We start from the raw sequence: 20,645 nt of genomic DNA, 5'->3' as shown, positions 1-20,645 counted from the left end.
TTATATTACCTATTGTATATACAAAGTCAGTTCTTCATGCTTATTGTAAACAAAGGGTTGTATTGATAGAGGGAAATAAATCATTAATTGAAGGAAAATAAACAAAGAAAATTAATTAAGGCAGATGTTGGAGGAACTGTTTTTGGATTTGTCCTAATCGTCAACAAAGATGCTTTACAGCTATCCCTCTAAACTATCAGTATAGCTAGGGCTTAGATAGGGGTAAAATTTTCAACATTCTAACAGAAGAAAGGTTTTGGATAAAAAAAAAATACCCTTAAAAATTATCTCCCTCTCATCCCCGGAATCTGATGCCCATCTTGATGATTAATAGTAGTGAAGCCTGATAATATTAAGCGTTTTTTTAAGCTGTTACAGCACAAATTAGCCTTTTGTATATGTGGTTCAATTATTTTTTTTTTACCAATTTTTATCGATCGCCGAAAATCTTATATCAGAAAAGACGAAGCCAAGTTTCAACGCCATCTAATAAGAAACATTGAGCTTTGATCATTTATCTCAGTTTAATATATCCGTGGCTTGATCGGAATTTCATTGCTTTGGCTGTTATTTGGTATGGAGAGGGTATATATGTTTATAATTTGATTCTTCTAGCAATTACGTCCTTATTGTGGGAACGATGCTGTGTTCTTTTTAATATTGGAGCACTGCAAAGCCAGATTGCCTGCACGCAAAGTGTTCACACAGATGACGGCCTCAAGACGGCATCGAAACTATTCCAGGTAACCTTTTTTTTGGGAAATTTCTATTTGATATTTTTTTTTTATTTATGTTACAAAGTAACCAAAATTTAGTATAGTATAATAATAATGTAATTACTAATTAGAAAAAAAAATGATGTAATTAAAAAATAAATCACTCTAAAATTTGTGAAAATAAATTTAAAAAAAAATAAAAAAAAAATTGGAGCACTGCTAAGCCAAATTGCCTGCACGCAAAGTGCTCATGCAGATGATGGCCTCGAGACGGCATCAAAACTTTTCCAGGTAACTGTTGTTTTAGGAAATTGCAATTTGAAAAAATATTTTTTTATTTTATGTTACAAGTTAATAAGAATTTAATATAACATAATAATAATGTAATTACAAATTAAAAAATGATGTAGTTCGAAAATAAATAATTCTAAAATTCGTGAAAATTAATTAAAAAAATTAAAAAACAATTCAAAAAATATTGGAGCACTGCAAAGCCAAATTGCCTGCACACAAAGTGTTAATACAGATCACGGCATCGAAACTATTCCAGGTATCTTTTTTTTAGGAAATTGCAATTTGAAAATATTTTTATTTTATGTTACAAATTAATAAAAATTTAGTATAATATAATAATAATGTAATCACTAATTTTAAAAAATGACGTAGTTCGAAAATAAATAATTATAAAATTCGTGAAAATAAATTAAAAAAAAATTACAAAAATACACAATTACAAAAATACAAAAATTACAAAAAATTACAAAAACCCAGAACCCAAAATCAATCCAATTTTTTCATCTCTTAGTTTTATGACTATCTACCTTAGTTCTGCCGTAGGAATGACGTATGGACGGATGATAGATAGACTTATCTATCAACAAATGAACTGACATCATTTTTATACAATCCTAATAAGGGCTTATGCCAGATTTTCCTCTCACTCACTCGGACTATCTGCCTTGGCTTTTCTACAATTAGCCATGGCTTGATGTTCACAACTACTTGATTTTAATTCAAAATCAACGGGCTCGAGCGAGGTCAACTCAAAATCAATCCAATTCCTTCACCCCTTAGTTCGGCCCTAGGAATGACGGCGCATGGACGGATGATAGATAAACTTATTTAAACAAATGAACTGACATCATTTTTATAAAATCCTAATAAGGGCTTATGCCAGATTTGCCTCTCACTGCCCACAACTACTTGCCTCCGTAAAAAAAAAAAAAAAAAAAAAAAAAAAAAAAATGCTACCGCAAACACTCGCACGGAATACATTTTTCAGAAAAGTCCCATTCAGATCCCGCGCTTCTTTAGCCGTTTCTAAGCCTGTTCTTGTCCTGTTCGCTGCTGTACTTCGCCGGATATGAAGAAATCTTTTGTCCCCGGCATTACGGAAGAAAAAAAACAACAAAACATCCCGCTAGTTTTTCGCTTTTTATTAATTGGTACAGGTGCTACTCATGTTTTTTACTTCTTCGCTTTCCCCCCTTTTTTAATCCCTTTTAGATTTTTTATTTTTATTTATTTTTGTTTGTTTTATTGATATCTTGTTTTACTTTTTTAGCATGTTATTGCCAAACTCAGTATGATGACTAATGATTGGATTTCATTCTAATAATTTTAATTTTGGCAGTTTTTCTTGCAAGTTTTTTGGTTTTCGTTGCTGTTTTGCTTGTCCTATTTTTTTTTATTTATTCACCTCGAAATTCGAATTAGGGGCTTGTGGAAAAAAAATTGAACTGAATATCTGAACCTGTCTTAAGAATTAAATACGTTTAAAGAAAGCAATATCTTTTCTTCTTTCTCTATTTTTTTTGTGGGGGAAAAGGGCCAAAATTAAAGGGCTGTAAATTTGGGGGGGGGAGAGCAGTAAAAAAGGCCCCCTTAGACTATGAAAATACTCCTTTTTGGTGTTTCCATTACAAGAAATAGTAAAAACTAAAACAACCGTCTCCTCCTTCCTAAATTTTAGCGAATTAGCGCCATCGGTATTTATTGTACTCTAAATGTAATTTTGTACTTGTGTTGATAAATACTTTACTTATTACACAATTCTTCGTTTAGCAATCTTCGGGGATCTTTGAACATCTTAAGGAGTTGTTTACTGAGGCTCTGGGACAAAATATCCCAACTCCAGACATTCAGCAGGATACATTAGCAGCGCTCTCGGCACTTATGTTGGCTCAGGGCCAAGAAGCTATTGCTTTAAAAGGGATAAATGGTAAGTTGTGTTATTCCCGAACTCGTTCTGATATTTCATCCGTGTAAGCAACAATGGTTCTTTGTTGTAAATACAAACACTGTGTTTAATCTACTTTTCTATTACCATTGTTGCTATTTATCTACTATTTACTATTTACCATGTTTATTTACCATGTATATTTACCATGTTACTATTTACTAATTACCATTTGCTATCTTCCATAGTGGCTGGCTGTTTATCGAAATGATCGAAGCTATGATCGAAATGAATAGCTCTTATAATGGTCGTCACAATACGTTATATCATAATTCTTGATTTCAAACTGGGCTTTTTCGTAGCCCAGATGAGCCTTTCTAGCCGAGTGATAATCGCGCTAGATATGAAATCCTTTGTCCATGAGAACGGGGGTTCGAGTCCTGGTATCGCTGTTTTTCTGTTTGGAACTGGGGGTCAGTTTTGTAACAGTAAGCTTAGCCACAGCCGACCAAGTTCCAAATCGGTAACTGGGAAAAATAGGGGAAAGACGGCAAGCGTCGGATGATTTTGCCCCCAAGCATGCATTGCATTTTCGGCCTAAGACAGTGAATCCAGAGATCCAGTGAATCCGCAGGCCATTGGTCAGCATCCAAAAAAGTTTTGCGTTTTCTTCCAAAGGCTACCTTCTTTTGCAGTTGCTTTTTCCTGAATATATATGAGATTAACGTCTTTAAGATAAGATTTATCCATCAAGAAATACGCATACAATATTACATTTTACTATTCCCCCAAAGGCTCTTTGGTCTGTCAAGAAGGGGGAAGACAAACGCGTCACTAACTCAGAGAAGAAAAAAAATCACTCACTCACGAAAACGGGTAGTACGGGTGTACATTTTCCCCTTTTTTGAAGGATTGCTGGTTCTCATTAATAATTAAAATTTTTAGTTGAATCTTTCTAAAATATAAAAATATCTGATATACCTGGAATTTCTGAATACTTAATTTAGTTCCATTGTTAATTTAACCCTTAAATGTAATAATAGCTAATGTACCTGAAATTTCTGAATACTTCAGAAATACCGAATTTACAATTCTAAATTTTACCCAAAATACATACAGGCCAAATAAGATTGAAGGGTAAAAATAACTATATATTTTTTTCTGGAAATTTTCTGAAATTTCTGGTTGGTTATTAAAAAAAACTTTCTAATACGAATAAATATGACCAAAAAGCATTAAAGAATATTTAGACAACTTACTTTAACCAGTCTGTGTTATTTTTATCTGGTTCGCTTTCTATTTTCCTCAATAAGTGAATGCTTTGTACAGGGTGTTGTTTTAGATTGTTATTGTTTTTGCCGCCGTAGTATAACAATAGGAAAATTGTACAAATTACAATACCCAGATATAATGGCAAATCGTCCCTGATGCACGAGGGGCTGTACAAGCTTGCTATTTAAGTTTGGAGCCATACCACGGTTTTCCCCATGTTTTTCAATTAGTGGATTCTATTTTTTATATATTTTTCATATTTCTTTATTATTATTAATCTTAATATTAATTAATATTAACATTAATTATTATTAGAAGGAGTCAGTAATATCAAATGCAACAGTGTTGAACTTGGGTAACAATTAGGTTGTTTAATTCCGCTGTATGACTCTGCATCCTGTTAGACATCCTTGGTGAAGGGGTGGAGGGGGTTAGAGTAGGTGTAACAAATTGTATGTTATACCCCTCCCTCGTTTTCACACTGAGCTGCAAACTTGTATATTCCTGCTGGAAGCCGCTCCCAAAGACTGAAGCACTAAATTTTGTTCGTGTATATTATAACTTTTAGTCTATATATTGTGTTGTAGTCTATATTATATTTTCTTCATTACTTAACCAACGATAAAAAGAAAGATCAGTTCCCTATAATTCTATGGTAATAAGTATGCTTTAATATCATTGATTTATGCCTGTGGACGAAGATTTTTCACTTTGACCAGACCGAGGTCAATCTGGGAGGTTTTGGACAAAGTAATGAAATATATGTTCTAAGGCATGTATCTACATTGCTGGCTCTGAGACCCCTTGAATATTTTCTTTTTCATTTTGGCATTTAATTTCACCCGATGAAGAAATTTTTGAAAATTTTTAATCAAAATACCGAAAGAAAAAACAAGATTAATCATTGCTTGGATGGAATTCCATCATATTCTCACTGCTGAAGAATACTTAGATTCCGAGACGTCAAATCCTTTAGCTTCTGCTTGTTTCTTATTTATTATCACTATTTTCTCAAGGCTAGTTCCTATTTTCTCATGGCTATTTCCATGCTCTTCATGTTCAACCGTGGCGAAATGAAATCTGTCCCCCCTCCCCCTGAGTCAGAATTGAAATCTATTCTAAACTAAAGAAAAACCTATGTATGTTTATATGTTAATGGTGACACCTTTAAGGTAAAGGTGATTAAAGCTAATCTAGAAAATATGTTTCAAAAACATGTTGTCTTTCAGAAAACGCGGGCTCTAAATAATCGAAATTAAATTTATCCAAAAATTGAACTAAAGATAAACAAATGAAAATTCTTAAGTCGAAGGTAAACAAAATTTTGATTTCAAAAACGTACCCTGTATCTCGACAAAATGTGTTATTATAGAATAATTTGGACCAAATTCTTATCAATTTAAAGTAACGATTCATCCACATAGTGAAAACATTTTCAGTGCAATTATGAATCATGATTTCAATCATACTTATTACCACCCAGTAGCTTTTAGCTGGCATATTCATCGTAGAAACGTTTATTTATGCTAATACGTAAAATGTAGTGCTAAACGAATACGTTGGTAAGTTCCCTAAGCCTGGTCCAAAAGACCCTCATCCCCCCAGAAAAATTATATTGAACAATTTCTAAGACCACACTGATTTTATCAACTGAATGTTGAGAGGAGAGCGACCCATTGTTTTCACTATAGACATTCGCTTTGGTTTTATTCTTATGTAGTAACATCAGTGCCGGAAGTTTGTTTATAATGGGAGTTGCTCTTACTTTTCGTTTCTTTTCGTGTGTTTAGTTGTCCTTTTTTGTGTGTTATTTGTCTTGAACTATTTGTATATATTTTTTCGTCTTTTTATCTTCCTTTGAGAAAGGTTCCCAGACATGGGGCCGAAATATTCGGAATTTAATTATTTTTTAAATTTAATCTATTAAATTATTTTAATTTAATTTTTAATTAAATTGATTTTTTATTCTTATTTTTTCTCTACTTTGTTGAAATTAAAACCCGTTTTTCTTGCTTAATTTTTTGTATTATTTTGAAAATATGCCCTGTCGCAGTTTTGATCCTTTTCCCCATGCTAGGGTATGTGTACTTACACGTATGTAGTCTTACGCGAGGGAGGGATATGTGCACTTGTTGTTTGGGGCAACGAAAGGAAAGTTTGATAATTTCAGCCTAATTGTAAAAGAGAATTGATAAAGAAGGGAACTGCGCAATGAAAGGTAACTGTGGAATTTAAATAGAATTGATAAAAAAGGAAAATGTGGTGCTAAATCAAACTGATGAAAAATGAAAATGTGGTGCGTTAGCAGCCCTGAAATAAAAATTGTTAGTGTCGCCATCTATTTAGTTCTATTTTCCATAACTCGAACATTTCACCACAAGCACTGCTGTAGTTTATCAATGCTGGGATTTCACTTTTTGAATTTTTAATCAATCTCTTTTATATAACGTCTGTCCGTTCATAATGTCATTAAAGATGATACTAAATTTGAGGGATGCTGCTATCCCCTACTCACACACTATCCCAGTTATAAATTTTGTATTGTAGGTACTTAAAAATTAAAAATAACCCCTTGAAATAACTGCCCTGAAATCAACTATCACCTCTGAAAGTTGGTAGCTTTTTTGCCCTTTCGAATAGTTTACAGCTCGATCTTGACTAGTAGATAATCTAAAATGATTAGTCTAGCTAAGTTCAGATTAGTCCACAGATTACCTGTAGTTAAAGAAAAATGCACATATATACCCATTGTGTATTTCAAATATACTTTTTAAAGCATACTTTCTAACACAGATTTATTGGAAAGAAATCCCTCTTACTCTTTTTGTTTGTAGTTCCCTGTTTTTTTCTCCTTTTTTATGCCTCTTTTTCTTTTGTTAGTAATTCCTCCTTGTTTTCTCCTGTTTCTCTTTTTCTTTCTTGTTTCATCCCTCTCTTTCTCTTTTTTCTTTTTACTTGCTTTTCTTCTTACAGTTTATTGTCTCATCAGTTTTCTGTAATCTTTGAGTCTAGCTCATCAAACATAAAAATTTTTGAAATCTGTTAGTTTTTTGGCCTTAGCCTTTTTAGACTAGTCTACAGCATGGTCTGGACTAGGTAGTCTAAAGTAGCTTGTTTGAGCAAATAGCGACAAAAATCACACTGCCTTTCCATCACAAACATCAAAAACAAGAATAACAATAGGAATTTATTTTCGTAAAACAGTGGAATTCTGGTTTGAATGAAATTTCGGCCTTATGTCCAAGGTCTGTCCCTCGCAAAACATAAATAAAAAAAAAAATATTTTTAAAAATTTTTATTCACTAATATCAAAAATTAATAATGAATTTTTATTCACTAATGTTAATAATATTAATAAATTTAAAAAAAAATTATTCATTTTAGTTTTGTTGGTCGTATGTTGTTGTAAGTCTTTTTTTCATGTATTTATGTTATACTGAGGACGGCCCTTGGACATACAGCCGAAATACTCATTCAAAATAAAATTCAACTGTCTGACGAAAAGAATTAACTTCTTGTTCTTCTTAATGTTCCTTTTGTTTTTGATGTTAGCTAGTTTTAGACTAGTGAACAAAGTAAAGTTGAATAAAATATGTATCGCTGCCATTTTTTCTCGAAAATGCATATCCTCTTGACCTACATTACCATGCTGATTGGCCCTTTGAGAACAGCTTAACAAATTCTTATTGAAAATTGCCTAAGACTTCTGAAGATGTAAGATACGACCTTTAAGCATAATAGTGTGGATCTATTACATATATATCTATTGTCTTTTGGCAGAAATACTCGACTCGTTTTTGGCTTGATGTAAAGCGGAGGTAAAAAAAAATATTTATATTTTGATGTATTTAAAAATTGGTTTAACATTAATTTATTGATTTAAGGTCGTTGGTCTCCCTGACTACTTGCGTGGGGTCTTTAACGGGAGCAATAATAGAGGCCTTTTCAATCAAAACGGAGTTGTCTTGGTCGTCTTGCATGTTTTGTCACACTTATCCAGTGTGGTCTCGGAAATAATGGTTAATTTTAAGTTTAAGCCGTCTTCTATATACATGATTTTGAATCCTTTCACCTTTGGTGAATATAATTTTTTGCCTTTACGTTATTAAAATTTCAGTTTTGATTGCTTATTGGGACAGCTGCTGGGCAACTTCTGGTATCAAAGCCTTAATTATAACAACTAATTAATTATAATTATTATATTTAATTATAATTTATATTTTATTAAATACAATTATAAATTATATCAAATATATTAAATATATATTGTATTAAATAATTATATCAAAATTGAATTAAATCAAAATTAAATTAATATATTAAATATATAATTATAGATTATATTAAATATAATTTATATTTAATTATAATTATATTTAACTATAATTATTATAATCATAATTAATAATAAAGAAAATTAATAATTTGTTGACGCCCTCTATACATGCATGAATGTATAAAAGCAAGTATAGAATGCATAAAAACGAGAGTAGAATGTGTAAAAACGAATAAAGAATGTATAAAAACGATAAACGTAGAATGTAAAAGTTTTAGAATGAATGAATGAATGACTGTATTTAAAGCCATTTTTCAGGCCGTATACATACATATATAACAACAAACAAAATAAATTATGTAACAATCGACTTTCGAATAACAAGACCCTTCTGGACAAAATTTGCCACTGCTACTATATTTATTTTCGACGTCGACTTCAAAGTTCCAAGAAGGGGCTCACGACCACCCATCCCAAGAAAGCTCCCTCTTAGCTCATTTAGCCCCTGACACCTGAAAAGAAAATGGTCTAGCCCATCAAGATAACCGTAAATTGGGCAAGTATACCGCATTTCCGGGTGACACCTATTTTTCCAAATACTGTGAAGAGGGAGACAGTTTGCTCGCACCTGCATCCAAGACCTCAGGGATTCTTTTGGAATCCCTAATTTAAAATATAGCTCCTCACCATAATTTTCTTTCACCTTATAGTAAGAACTTAAGCTTTCCAACTGGCTAAGGTCATTCCACCATTTCTGAATTTCTTGGTCTTCCAGCCTTGTTTGGATCTCCGACAGAAAGGCTTTTTGATCTGAGATTGGACCCTCTCCTCCATTCCATGCATACGATAGACCTGTGCTGTCCAGTAGTTTTTTGACATGGAAGGGCAATGACGATTTTTGTCCCAGGGTAAGTAATTCATTATACGCTGCTCTGATGAGTCTTGAGGAGGGACATTGCAGTATTTTCAGCCAAAACTTAATTAATTGGATCTGTCTCTGTTTTTTCATGGAGAAAAGTCCCAAATCTCCCTTGATGAAAAGTGAGTGAGTTGTGGCATGCAGACCTAGCATTCGTTTATAATATTGTAGCTGTAGAGTTTCTAATGAATTTGCCACTTCTAGGCCCCATACTTCGCCTCCATAGTGGAGGATTGGGCTTATTTTTGAGTTGAACACGTTTTTGTGCATCTTTAAGTCATCTATTCCCGTCAAATTACTGTTCCTGAATAGCGTTGCCATTGCTGATTTTCCTCGATTTGCCATCTTCGAAATATGATTGCTCCATCTTCCATTCGATGTTAGATGGAATCCTAAATATATTGCTTGAGACACAACCTTCACAGCTTCACCATTCAAATTAAAACTTTCTTCATCTTTATTTCCTGTTGATTGTCTACGGCAAAAAATCATCACCTCTGTCTTTTTTGTGTTAATTTCCAGTTTCTTTTCCTCTAAATATTCAGCTGTTAAATCTAACAGAGTTTGTAGCTCCGAATTGGATCTGGCGAACAGGGCAATATCATCGGCAAGTAATAGTAATGATAATACTTTACTTCCAAGGTGTACAACTGGCGCCCACCTTTTTCAAGGTATTCGGCAAGATCATTTATAAAAATAGCAAAAAGTTTCGGTGATAGGGTACTACCCTGTTTTACACCTTTTACATTAAAAAAAACTCTAGATATACCACTTCCTGCTATCTTTACAACATTTCTGGTCAAACAATACATCGAGAGAAGAATTCTTAAAAAGGGTGACGGAATTCCTGTTCCTAAAAGCGTTCTAAACAGAATTATACGGTCAACATTGTCAAATGCTCTACTTAAATCAAGAAAAGCCACGTACAACTTTCCATTTCCCTTGCAATACTTACTAATCAATGCATTTAGAACAAACATTCGATCAGATGGTGAGTATCCTTTACGAAAACCGGCTTGCTCTTCTCTCAGAATTTGCCTCTCATCCAGCCATAATTCCAGCCTTTTGTTTAAGATTTTGTCCAAAATTTTTCCAAGACAGTTTCCTAAGCTGATTGGTCGGTAATTTTCGCACAAACTTGCATCACCTTTCTTAAATAGGGGGATAACTACAGATATCTTCCAAGGATCACAACCCCAGAAGCAGAGGTAATAAAAATACTTGTAGTACATTCAAAGCCTTTGCTGGAATTCCATCTGGTCCTGGCGCAGACCCACCTCTAGTTTGTTTTATGGCATCTTCTACTTCTTCCCGCTGGATTTGGCGGCAAAGGTGATAATCTTCTTCCAGTAGGGGGTATTCAGTGTGGTCACAAGAGGGGGTTCCGGCTTCTTCTGCCAGTTTTTCGAAATCGAGTGGGGGCTGTTGTGTGCCAGATGCTGTACCTGCTTCTAGTTTCTCAAAGAAGGGGGACCACTCGTCTTCCTGCGGAATACAGTTGGGAGCAGTAATTTTTTTTTATGAAACTCTTTTCCAGAATTCCCGGAAGTCATTTGTCTTATAGAAATGCGCAAGTTCATTTTGTTCCCGCCATCGAAACTCTAGTTTCTTCATTTTTATCATTAGTTTATATTCTTTTCTTTTACTTCTATACTGTCGGAGCAATTCCAGTTTCTCAGTTTCCTTTTTGGATTTTTTAACATATTGTAGCATGTGATTTAATTCTTCTTTTTTCCGTTCACATTCATTGTCGAAGAACGTGCTTTTTTGTTTCCCTTTTTTTTCATTTTTTCAAGTAAAGGACTCCGTATCAGCTCGGCAAATTTTGAAGAAACTTCATTTACATTTCCCGTATTTCCCTCAATCTCACATGCTAGGGCATTCAACTGTTGAACCATCGGCTCCAAGTAAAAATAATCTTTTAATCGGGTTACATCTTTCTCCAACCACTCACATTGTATTCTTGATTTTACCAAGCCAGTGCTACTCGTTCCTGTCCCAAATGTCTGATACTTCAGTTTTTCTCTTTTCCGCTGATTTTTACTAATATTTGTTGACTGAAAATAAAAAATTGATGTGTAATTGTCAGAACCAGCAAAATGCACTACCTCAAGGTTTAGTGAAATAGGTGCGAGCTCACTGTCCACCAAAACATAATCAATGACACTAAAATTCGTTCCGGAAATGCAAGTAAACTCACCGCGTCCCGCATCATTTCTAAACCTTCCATTTCCAATGACTAGACCAAATTCTCTGCAAATGCCCAACAACCTCCTTCCCCATTGGTTAACTTGTCTTTTCACATCTTGGCTCCTCCTTGGAATTTTGTAGCTCTCTGGAATCCTCAGTGCCGTCAAATCATTTCCTGGAAGAGAAACAAGGGGAATTTCTGGTTCTTCTGACGTATAAGCATTAAAATCACCCATCAAAACAAAAAACTCTTCACTATATTTTCTCTGTAAATATTCTCACTCATTTTCAATCATTTTCAAGTCCACGTATCTTCTTTCATATAACTACTATTCTGTGGAGCAACATATATGCAACCCAGGACAATCTTTGATCCATCATGACACTTAAGGTTTAACCAAATAATGTTCTCAGATTTACTTTCTGGTCTATGACAAACTTCAAAACTCTGCTTTTTCACAAAAACCGCGACTCCGCCGTAAAAACGTGCATTACGGGAAATTTGCCGGTCAGCACGGAAAACTGTGTAATCTTTAACCGACAGATCCTCTGAAGGCGGGGTCCATGTCTCAATTAAACATGTTACATCACACTTCAAAAAAGACTCATTTAGACATTGTTGTTTTTTACTCATTAAGCCTTGGACGTTCCATGTCATAAACTGAATTTGTTGTACACAGCCTACTTCCAATTCCTCGAAATTGAAAGGGCTCCTTCGTCTATTTCTGAGTGAGCGGCGTGGGGGTTCTCGACCAAGGCCTCGATTTGGTGGTTCACGAGTTACGTTCCGACGATCCTGCCTGTGACGATCTTCGGCGCTGATTATCTCTTCTAAACCTCGTTTACTCGTGGCTCTGCTCACTCCGGGTTTTTTACCGTCTGCCTGGCTAATAGCCTGGTCGTGTGAGAGACTACCGCTACGAATATCCGAGTTTAGCTCTGACATTTGATCCCCACCTTCACTTTCCATTTCCGCGTTTGATCCAGTGTACTCTTGCACTTGAGATCGCGCTAGTTCTTTTGCTTTATTTCTTCCATTATTTCTAATTTTTCCCTGATTCATGTTCATACGTGAACAATTCACCGTCTACAAATAAACGAGGGCCCCTGAATTTCACTTCACGGTCCTCTTTGATTGCTTTCTGCAAAAGTGGTTTCAGAGCGTTGCGAGCAATTCTCTCGGCCCGTGTATAATCCGGAGCTAGGGAGATACCGCAACTCTGGAAGCGAACTGAGTTTCGCAAAATCAAATCTTGCAAATATTTGGTTGTGAACTTCACTAAAACTGGACGGATTTCTCCTTGTTTTTTAGTGCTCAAGCGGAATGCGTCATTTATGTCCCATCTCCTGATCTCAATCTTTGGCAAACAGCCGGGAATGACCTCACTGATATTCCTCCGCAAGTGATCCCCTAGGTGGGTTTAGGGGTTTAAAATTATAAAAAATCAGGTTTGACCGTTTTGCTTCTTTTTCTAACCACTCTCCGCGCCTCTGCGATTCGTCTATCTTTTCTTTTATTTTCTGGATGTCCTCCGTGGTTTTCGATTGCGACGCCTCATTTTTCTTTATTTGGGAGGATATGGTTTGCAGTTCTTCCGCTATCGACGCGAGCTTAGAAAGGCCCCCAAGCTGGTTTTCTATATTTTTCAGACGCTCTAAAATATCCAGACTTGTTTCCTGTTGAACAGACATTTTCGTTATTTAAAATTAATTGAAATTTACTTATCTCAAATAGGGACAGGCCCACGCAAGCAGTGGCAATCACTTTGTGGTCAGTGGCCCGATGGGACGTGGGACCTGCCTGGCTTATTTCCCACCGTACTCCGACATCCAACAATCCAAGCCTTCCTTATTGCGTATATATTTCACTTATTGCGAAGCTTCAATAATCACTGACCGTCACTGTATTTCAAACGTAATTTATTCCAAACTTTAATCCTGCTTCAAAATTTTATCGATGCTCACAGGTCAAATGCCAAACGATAAACGATTTGAGCCTTCGCCCCCCCCCCCGATGGTTTTGTCCAACTTGTAAAAAAGTAACAAATATGTAAAAAAACAAAAATTTTATGCGTTTTGTAATTATTCTAGCCATCTCCCTCCCCCCGTACAAAAGTTCTGGGTACCATCTTGCCGTGGTTATACTAAATATCAATTTTTTAGGTACTTTACTTGTTTCTGAACTATTTTGGGATTCCAAGAAAATATATGTCGCACAAAGGTGACCATTGACAGGGCTTGGAACACTTGTGGGTTTTCGGACCTATTTTTGTAACATTCGTTTTTGTCAAAAATTCATTTTTTTAAGCCTTATCCAGATACCCCCATGAGAACAAAAAATAATTGGAAATTCATTTTTTTTTTCAGATAAAATGAAGGATACAACCGTGGCGAAGTTGGTCAGCCAAACCCACGAATTATACTCGGGAGCTTATAAATTAATGCAAAAGGATCAGCTCCGAAAAATTTGGGACAGGCACTGGCTCCCTCGAGTAAGTTTATTTATACACCCTTGGATAGGAGCAGAAACATTTCCTACAAGCTTGAAACTTTAAAACGAGTCTCATTTATAGTAGTTTGAGCAACATTTTCCGCTGAACACTAATTTCTCCGGATGAAATCGGTGAAAAATAACAACAAATATTTGCCCAACAACTTATTGATTGAAACGCTGTCTACAGCTAGCCGAAAAACAAATAAGAGTTCCAAATAGGGACAGGTCCTTTTATTGGACAGTGAAACAAACATATACAATAACTCTAAATACTTTGGTGACATAGTCATCATCATCATCAGTAAAATAACTAAATTATTAAAATTAAAACAGACTATATTTATAGTGAATAAAATAATAACTTCTAGGTCACAGCAAGTTTACGGTCCATTGACTCTACTGATGATCCTGACTGGCTGTGTCATCGAAATGTCTAGAGCTTTTGTATATAAATAGCGATCACCAAAGCTCTGAATTCTAATATTGCTACTGTTTCTTTTGATTCTGCTTTAAGCAGCCACGTATTTGAAAATCCTAGCCGCAAAATACTTTTGAAAAATCTACCCTTGTTAGGATTGACCTTGGCATAAAGCAAGTAGTTCGAGAAGCAACTGAAATCAGACTTAAGATTAATAATAATATTTCCTTAAATAGGTACTTGGGGGAATATTCACTAAATGCTCTATACACAAATTGAATTCAAACGATCTTATAAAATATTAAAAAAAAAAGTAGATATTAACACAGAACCAGTCACAAATAGACCTTTGAGGTTAGCTGCCAAAAATCCAAGACAAGGACTTAATTTTAGTTATTCTTCCTTTATTTCAATGAATTGCCTTGTTTCATTTCACTTTATTTATCAGTCCTTTTTGAACTTCGCTTAAGTAAGGATGCTAAAGCTGTTATAAGAAAATTTTCATTTTAGTTTTATTGGTCGTATGTTGTTGTAAGTATTATATATATTTACTAGCTGTTGGGGTGGCGCTTCGCGCCACCCCAACACCTAGTCGGTGGGGGTGCTTCGCACCCCCCCCCCCAAGCCCTCCTGCGCTCTTAAGTCGTTACGCGCCATTTTAGTTGTGCGCCATTGTAGTTTTGTCCCTGTGTCCCACCTGTGAATATAGATATTTATATATATGTATATATATATATATATATATATATATATATATATATATATATATATGTGTGTGTGTGTTTTTAACTACGTAAAACTTGCGAATATACAACATTCTTCGCTGTCCCATTGTCTGTACATATAAATAGATTGTCAGGTTTCCCGACTCTTGAACATGCAACATATAATTGTCCATGAGAAAAACAATCCGTATTCAGATCTATACCTCATTATTCTAATGATTGCCCCTGAGCTTTGTTGATGGTGATTGCTAATCAAACATTACCTGTGTCCCCATCGTCATTTATATATCCCCCTGTGCCCCCCGGCGTCCCCGTTGTAGTTGTTTCCTTGTGTCCCAGTCGTCATTTATAAACGCCAAACATGACGTCAGTCGACACACAAACATGACGTCAGTCGACACACACTTCCCAGTCGTCATTTGTGTCCCAGTGTCCCAGTCTGTAATTTCTCTTTGAGTGTCCCGGTCGTCATTTATATTCCCTGTGTCCTGGTCTGTATATACAATTCGTTTTTGAATTGGTATATGATGAAATAGTTTTTTTTTTCTTTTTTTCTTTTTAGTTTTTTTTGGTTTTTACCTATTTTTTTTTCTTTTTTTCTTTTTTCTTTTTAGTTTGTTTTTTAGTTTTTACCTTTTTTAGTTTTTTATTATTTTTATTTTTTTTAGTTTTCTTTTTCTCCTTTATTTTTCAGTTTTTTTCCTTTTTTTAGTTTTTTTTCTTTTTCAGTTTTTAGTTTTTTTATTAGCTTTTAGTTGTTTTTTCTTTCTTTTTAGTTTTTTGCTGTTTTTACCCTTTTTTTTAGTTTTTTAGTTTTTTTTTTTAGTTTTTAGTTTTTTACCTTTTTTTAGTTTTTTTTTAGTTTTTTAGCTTTTTTTAGTAGTTTTTACCTGGTTTTTAGTTTTTTTCAGTTTTTTTTCTTTTTTAGTTTTTCTTCTTCTTTTGTATTAATGCTAAAGCCAAGGTTCAAAACTGGAACCTCTCGGACCTAGAACCTGGAACATAACGCTTTACCAACTCAACTGCTTCGGCTTGAATACATTTACCTTTTTTAGTTTTTATTTTTTTTATTTTTTTTTAGTTTTGGTTGTCTCCTTTATTTGTCAGTTTTTTCCTTTTTTTTTAGTTTTTTTTTTCAGTTTTTAGTTTTTTTATTAGTTTTTAGTTTTTTTATTTTTAGTTTTTTTTGTAGTTTTTACCTTTTTCTAGTTTTTTTTAGTTTTTTTTATTTTTTATTTTTTTACCCTTTTTTTTTTTTTTTAGTTTTTTAGCTTTTTTAGTTTTTTCAGTATTTTCTTTTTATCTTTTTTTGTAATTTTTATCTTTTTTAGTTTTTTTTCTTCTTTTGTATTAATGCTAAAGCCAAGGTTCGAACCTGGAACCTCTCGGACCTAGAACCTGGAACATAACGCTTCACCAACTGAGCTACTGTATTTGTATTTGTATCGGATTAACGACGCTTCCTGACTACTAAGGTCCCTGCGCCGGCCCTGTAGTGCATTCCTGCAGCATGGTTCGATCTCTTGGTCCCGTATTACCACGTTAAGGTCAAACCCCTTGCGCCAACACAGGTAATTATATAACTGAGCTACTTCGGCTTGAATACATTTGTTTTTGAATTGGTATGTGATGAAATAATTCAGACGTCATATGGAGACAGTGACGTCACTCGACACACACACACACAGACAACTTATTTTTATATATATAGACTAGCTGTTGGGGTGGCGCTTCGCGCCACCCCAACACCTAGTTGGTGGGGGCGCTTCGCGCCCCCCCCCCAAGCCCCCCCGCGCGCGTAAGTCGTTACGCGCCATATTAGTTACGCGCCATTTTAGTTGTGTCCCTATGTCCCACCTGTGAATATAGATATATATATATATATATATATATATATATATATATATATATATATATATATATATATATATATATATATATATATATATATATATATATATGTTTTTAACTACGTAAAACTTTCGAATATACAACATTCTTTGTCTGTGCATATAAATAGATTGTCAGGTAGTTTTGTCCCTGTGTCCCGGTCGTCATTTATATTTCCTGTGTCCCGATCGTCATTTGTGTCCCGGTGTCCCAGTCTGTGATTTCTCTTTGAATGTCCCGGGCGTCATTTATATTCCTCGTTTCCCGGTGTCCCAGTCGTCATTTATATCCCCCTGTGCCCCCCGGCGTCCCCGTTGTAGTTGTGTCATTTATATTCCCTGTGTCCCGGTCGTCATCCCGGTATACATTCGTTTTTGAATTGGTATATGATGAAATAAATTTTTAATTTTTTCCCTTTTTTTCCTTTTAGTTTTTTTTATTGGTTTTGACCTTTTTTTAGGTTTTTTAGTTTTTATCTTTTTTCTTTTTAGTTTTTTTTTGAAGTTTTTATCTTTTTAGTTTTTTTATTTTTATTTATATTTTTTTAGTTTTCTTTTTCTCCTTTATTTTTCAGTTTTTTTCCTTTTTTTAGTTTTTTTTTTCTTTTTTAGTTCTTTTAGTTTTTACCTTTTTTAGTTTTTTTTAGTTTTTTAGATGAAAATTTTTTTTAGTTTTTTCCTTTTTTTCTTTTTAGTTTTTTATTGGTTTTTACCTTTTTTTTAGCTTTTTTAGTTTTTTTCGTTTTTTCTCTTCTATTTTTCAGTTTTTTCCTTTTTTTTAGTTTTTAGTTTTTTTAGTTTTTTATCTTTTTTTAGTTTTTTTAGTTTTTTAGCTTTTTTAGTTTTTTTATTAGTTTTTAGTTTTTTTGTAGTTTTTTTGAAGTTTTCATCTTTTTAGTTTTTTTATTTTTATTTATATTTTTTTAGTTTTCTTTTTCTCCTTTATTTTTCAGTTTTTTTCCTTTTTTTAGTTTTTTTTTCTTTTTTAGTTCTTTTAGTTTTTACCTTTTTTAGTTTTTTAGATGAAAATTTTTTTTAGTTTTTTTTTCTTTTTTTTTCTTTTTAGTTTTTTATTGGTTTTTACCTTTTTTTTAGCTTTTTTAGTTTTTTTTTCGTTTTTTCTCTTCTATTTTTCAGTTTTTTCCTTTTTTTTTAGTTTTTTTTTTAGTTTTTAGTTTTTTTAGTTTTTTACCTTTTTTTAGTTTTTTTTAGTTTTTTTAGTTTTTTAGCTTTTTTATTTTTTTTTAGTTTTTAGTTTTTTTTGTAGTTTTTGCCTTTTTTTAGTTTTTTCAGTTTTTTTTTTTTAGTTTTTAGTTTTTTACCTTTTTTAGCCTAACCAGGATTTGAACCTGGGACCTTCATTCTCCGTTCTGACACCCTCTCTCACCGAGTGACTACTCCAGCATGTTCATTTTGGTGTTTTAAATGGTATATTATTAACCAAATTAATGTATTTTACAATATACTAAGCATCGTCATAACAAAAATGACGACAACTAATTTCATGACGTCAGCCGACACAGAAACATGACGTCACCTGATCCACAGATCCACAGACAGACAACTTATTTTTATATATATAGATATATATTGTATATATTTGTTTCACTGCCTAATAAAAGGACCTATTCCTATTTGGAACTCAATATTTGTTTCGTCATGAAAAAAGCAACGCTAACTGATGTACCTAAATCCAACAACTAATCAAGACCGTATGATGTCGTTATCTTCCTAACTTCCGTCGTCATTATTGTCTGGTGAAATATTTCACAAAACTATTTGGGCTTGTCGGATAAGATTGCAAACCTTTTCAGATTTTTTTGCTTACTTGTTTTGTCTTTTGTTTGTTAGTCCTGTATTTGTCATCTCTATCTTTATTTTGTATTTTTCTCCCTAGATTAATATTTTTATGGCACTTGGTATTAACCAAGTGACATATAGCAATCGCCAATTCTGTCGGTCTGTCTGTCGGTCCCGGTTTTGCTACTTTAGGCACTTCCAGGTTAGCTAGGACGATGAAATTTGGCAGGCGTATCAGGGACGGGACCAGGTTAAATTAGAAATAGTCGTTTTCCCAATTTGACCATCTGGGGGGGAGTGGGGGGCCGGTTAATTCGGAAAAAATAGAAAAAATGAAGTATTTTTAACTTATGAATGGGTAATGGGATCTTAATGAAATTTGATGTTTGGAATGATATTGTGTCTCAGAGCTCTTATTTGAAATCCCGAAAGGATCTGATGACATTGGGGGGAGTTGGAGGGGGGAAACCTAAAATCTTGGAAAACACTTAGAGTGGAGGGATCGGGATGAAACTTGATGGGAAAAATATGCACAAGTCCCAGATACATGATTGACATAATCGGAACGGATCCGCTCTCTTTGGGGTAGTTGGGGGGGGGGGGGGTAATTCTGAAAAATTAGAAAAAATAAGGTATTTGTAACTTACGAACGGGTGATCAGATCTCAATGAAATTTGATGTTTAGAAGGATATCTTGTCTTAAAGCTCTTATTTTAAATCCCGACCGGATCTGGTGACATTGGGGGGGTGTTGCGAGGGGGAAACCTAAAACTTGGAAAACACTTAGAGTGGAGGGATCGGGATGAAACTTGGTGGGAAAAATAAACACAAGTGCTAGATATATGATTGACATAAACGGAAGGGATCCGCTCTCTTTGGGATAGTTGGGGGGGGGGGGGTATTTCTGAAAAATTAGAAAAAATGAGGTATTTTTAACTTACGAACAGGGGATCGGATCTCAATGAAATTTGATATTTAGAAGGATATCGTGGCTCAGAGCTCTGATTTTAAACCCGAACAGATCTGGTGACATTGCGGGGGGGGGAAGTTGGGAGGGGGAAACCTAAAACTTGGAAAACACTTAGAGTGGAGGGATCGGGATGAAACTTGGTGGGAAAAATAAACACAAGTGCTAGATACATGATTGACATAACTGGAACGGATCCGCTCTCCTTGGGGTAGTTGGGGGAGGGGTTAATTCTGAAAAATTAGAAAAAATGAGGTATTTTTAACTTACTAGCGGGTTATCGGATCTCAATGAAATTTGATATTTAGAAGGATATCGTGTCTCAAAGCTCTTATTTTAAATCTTAACTGGATCTGGTGACGTTGGGGGAAGTTTGGGGTGGGGGAGCCTAAAATCATGGAAAACGCTTAGATTGGAGGGATCGGGATGAAACTTGGTGAGAAAAATAGGCAGAAGTCGTACATACGTGATTTAAATAATTGGAACGGATCCGATCTATTGGGGGGGGGGGGTAGATTCTGAAAAATAAGAAAAAATGACGTATTTTTAACTTACGAAGGAGTGATCAGATCTTCATGAAACTTCATATTTAGAAGGACCTCGTAACTCAGATCTTTTATTTTAAATCTCAACCGGATCAAGCATAATTGGGGGGGGGGGCAGTGGGGGGGGGACCGGAAATCTTTGAAAATTCTTAAAGCGGTGAGATCAAGATGAAACTGGATGGGAAGAATAAAGACCTGTCTAAGATACGTGACTGACATAACCGGACCGGATCTGCTCTCTTTGGTGGAATTGGG

General features: G+C 34.3%; 1 protein-coding gene across 1 annotated transcript in view; it reads left to right on the top strand.

Annotated features, from left to right (window-relative positions):
* Positions 1-14,044, top strand: part of LOC136035806 (apoptosis-linked gene 2-interacting protein X 1-like) — a gene marked incomplete at its 3' end in the record, with an annotated part of 95,252 nt that extends 81,208 nt beyond the window's left edge. The window contains 3 exon segments of the mRNA XM_065717777.1: positions 616-743; positions 2,781-2,937; positions 13,920-14,044. Of these exon segments, the coding sequence (XP_065573849.1) occupies positions 616-743; positions 2,781-2,937; positions 13,920-14,044 (410 nt within the window).
* Positions 14,045-20,645: the final 6,601 nt, after the last annotated feature.

Source organism: Artemia franciscana, chromosome 14, assembly GCF_032884065.1.
Source record: "Artemia franciscana chromosome 14, ASM3288406v1, whole genome shotgun sequence".
In the NCBI taxonomy this organism is placed as follows: Eukaryota; Metazoa; Arthropoda; class Branchiopoda; order Anostraca; family Artemiidae; genus Artemia; species Artemia franciscana.
The sequence above is the reverse complement of the archived record's forward strand: the minus strand, read 5'-3'. Positions and strand labels throughout refer to the sequence as shown.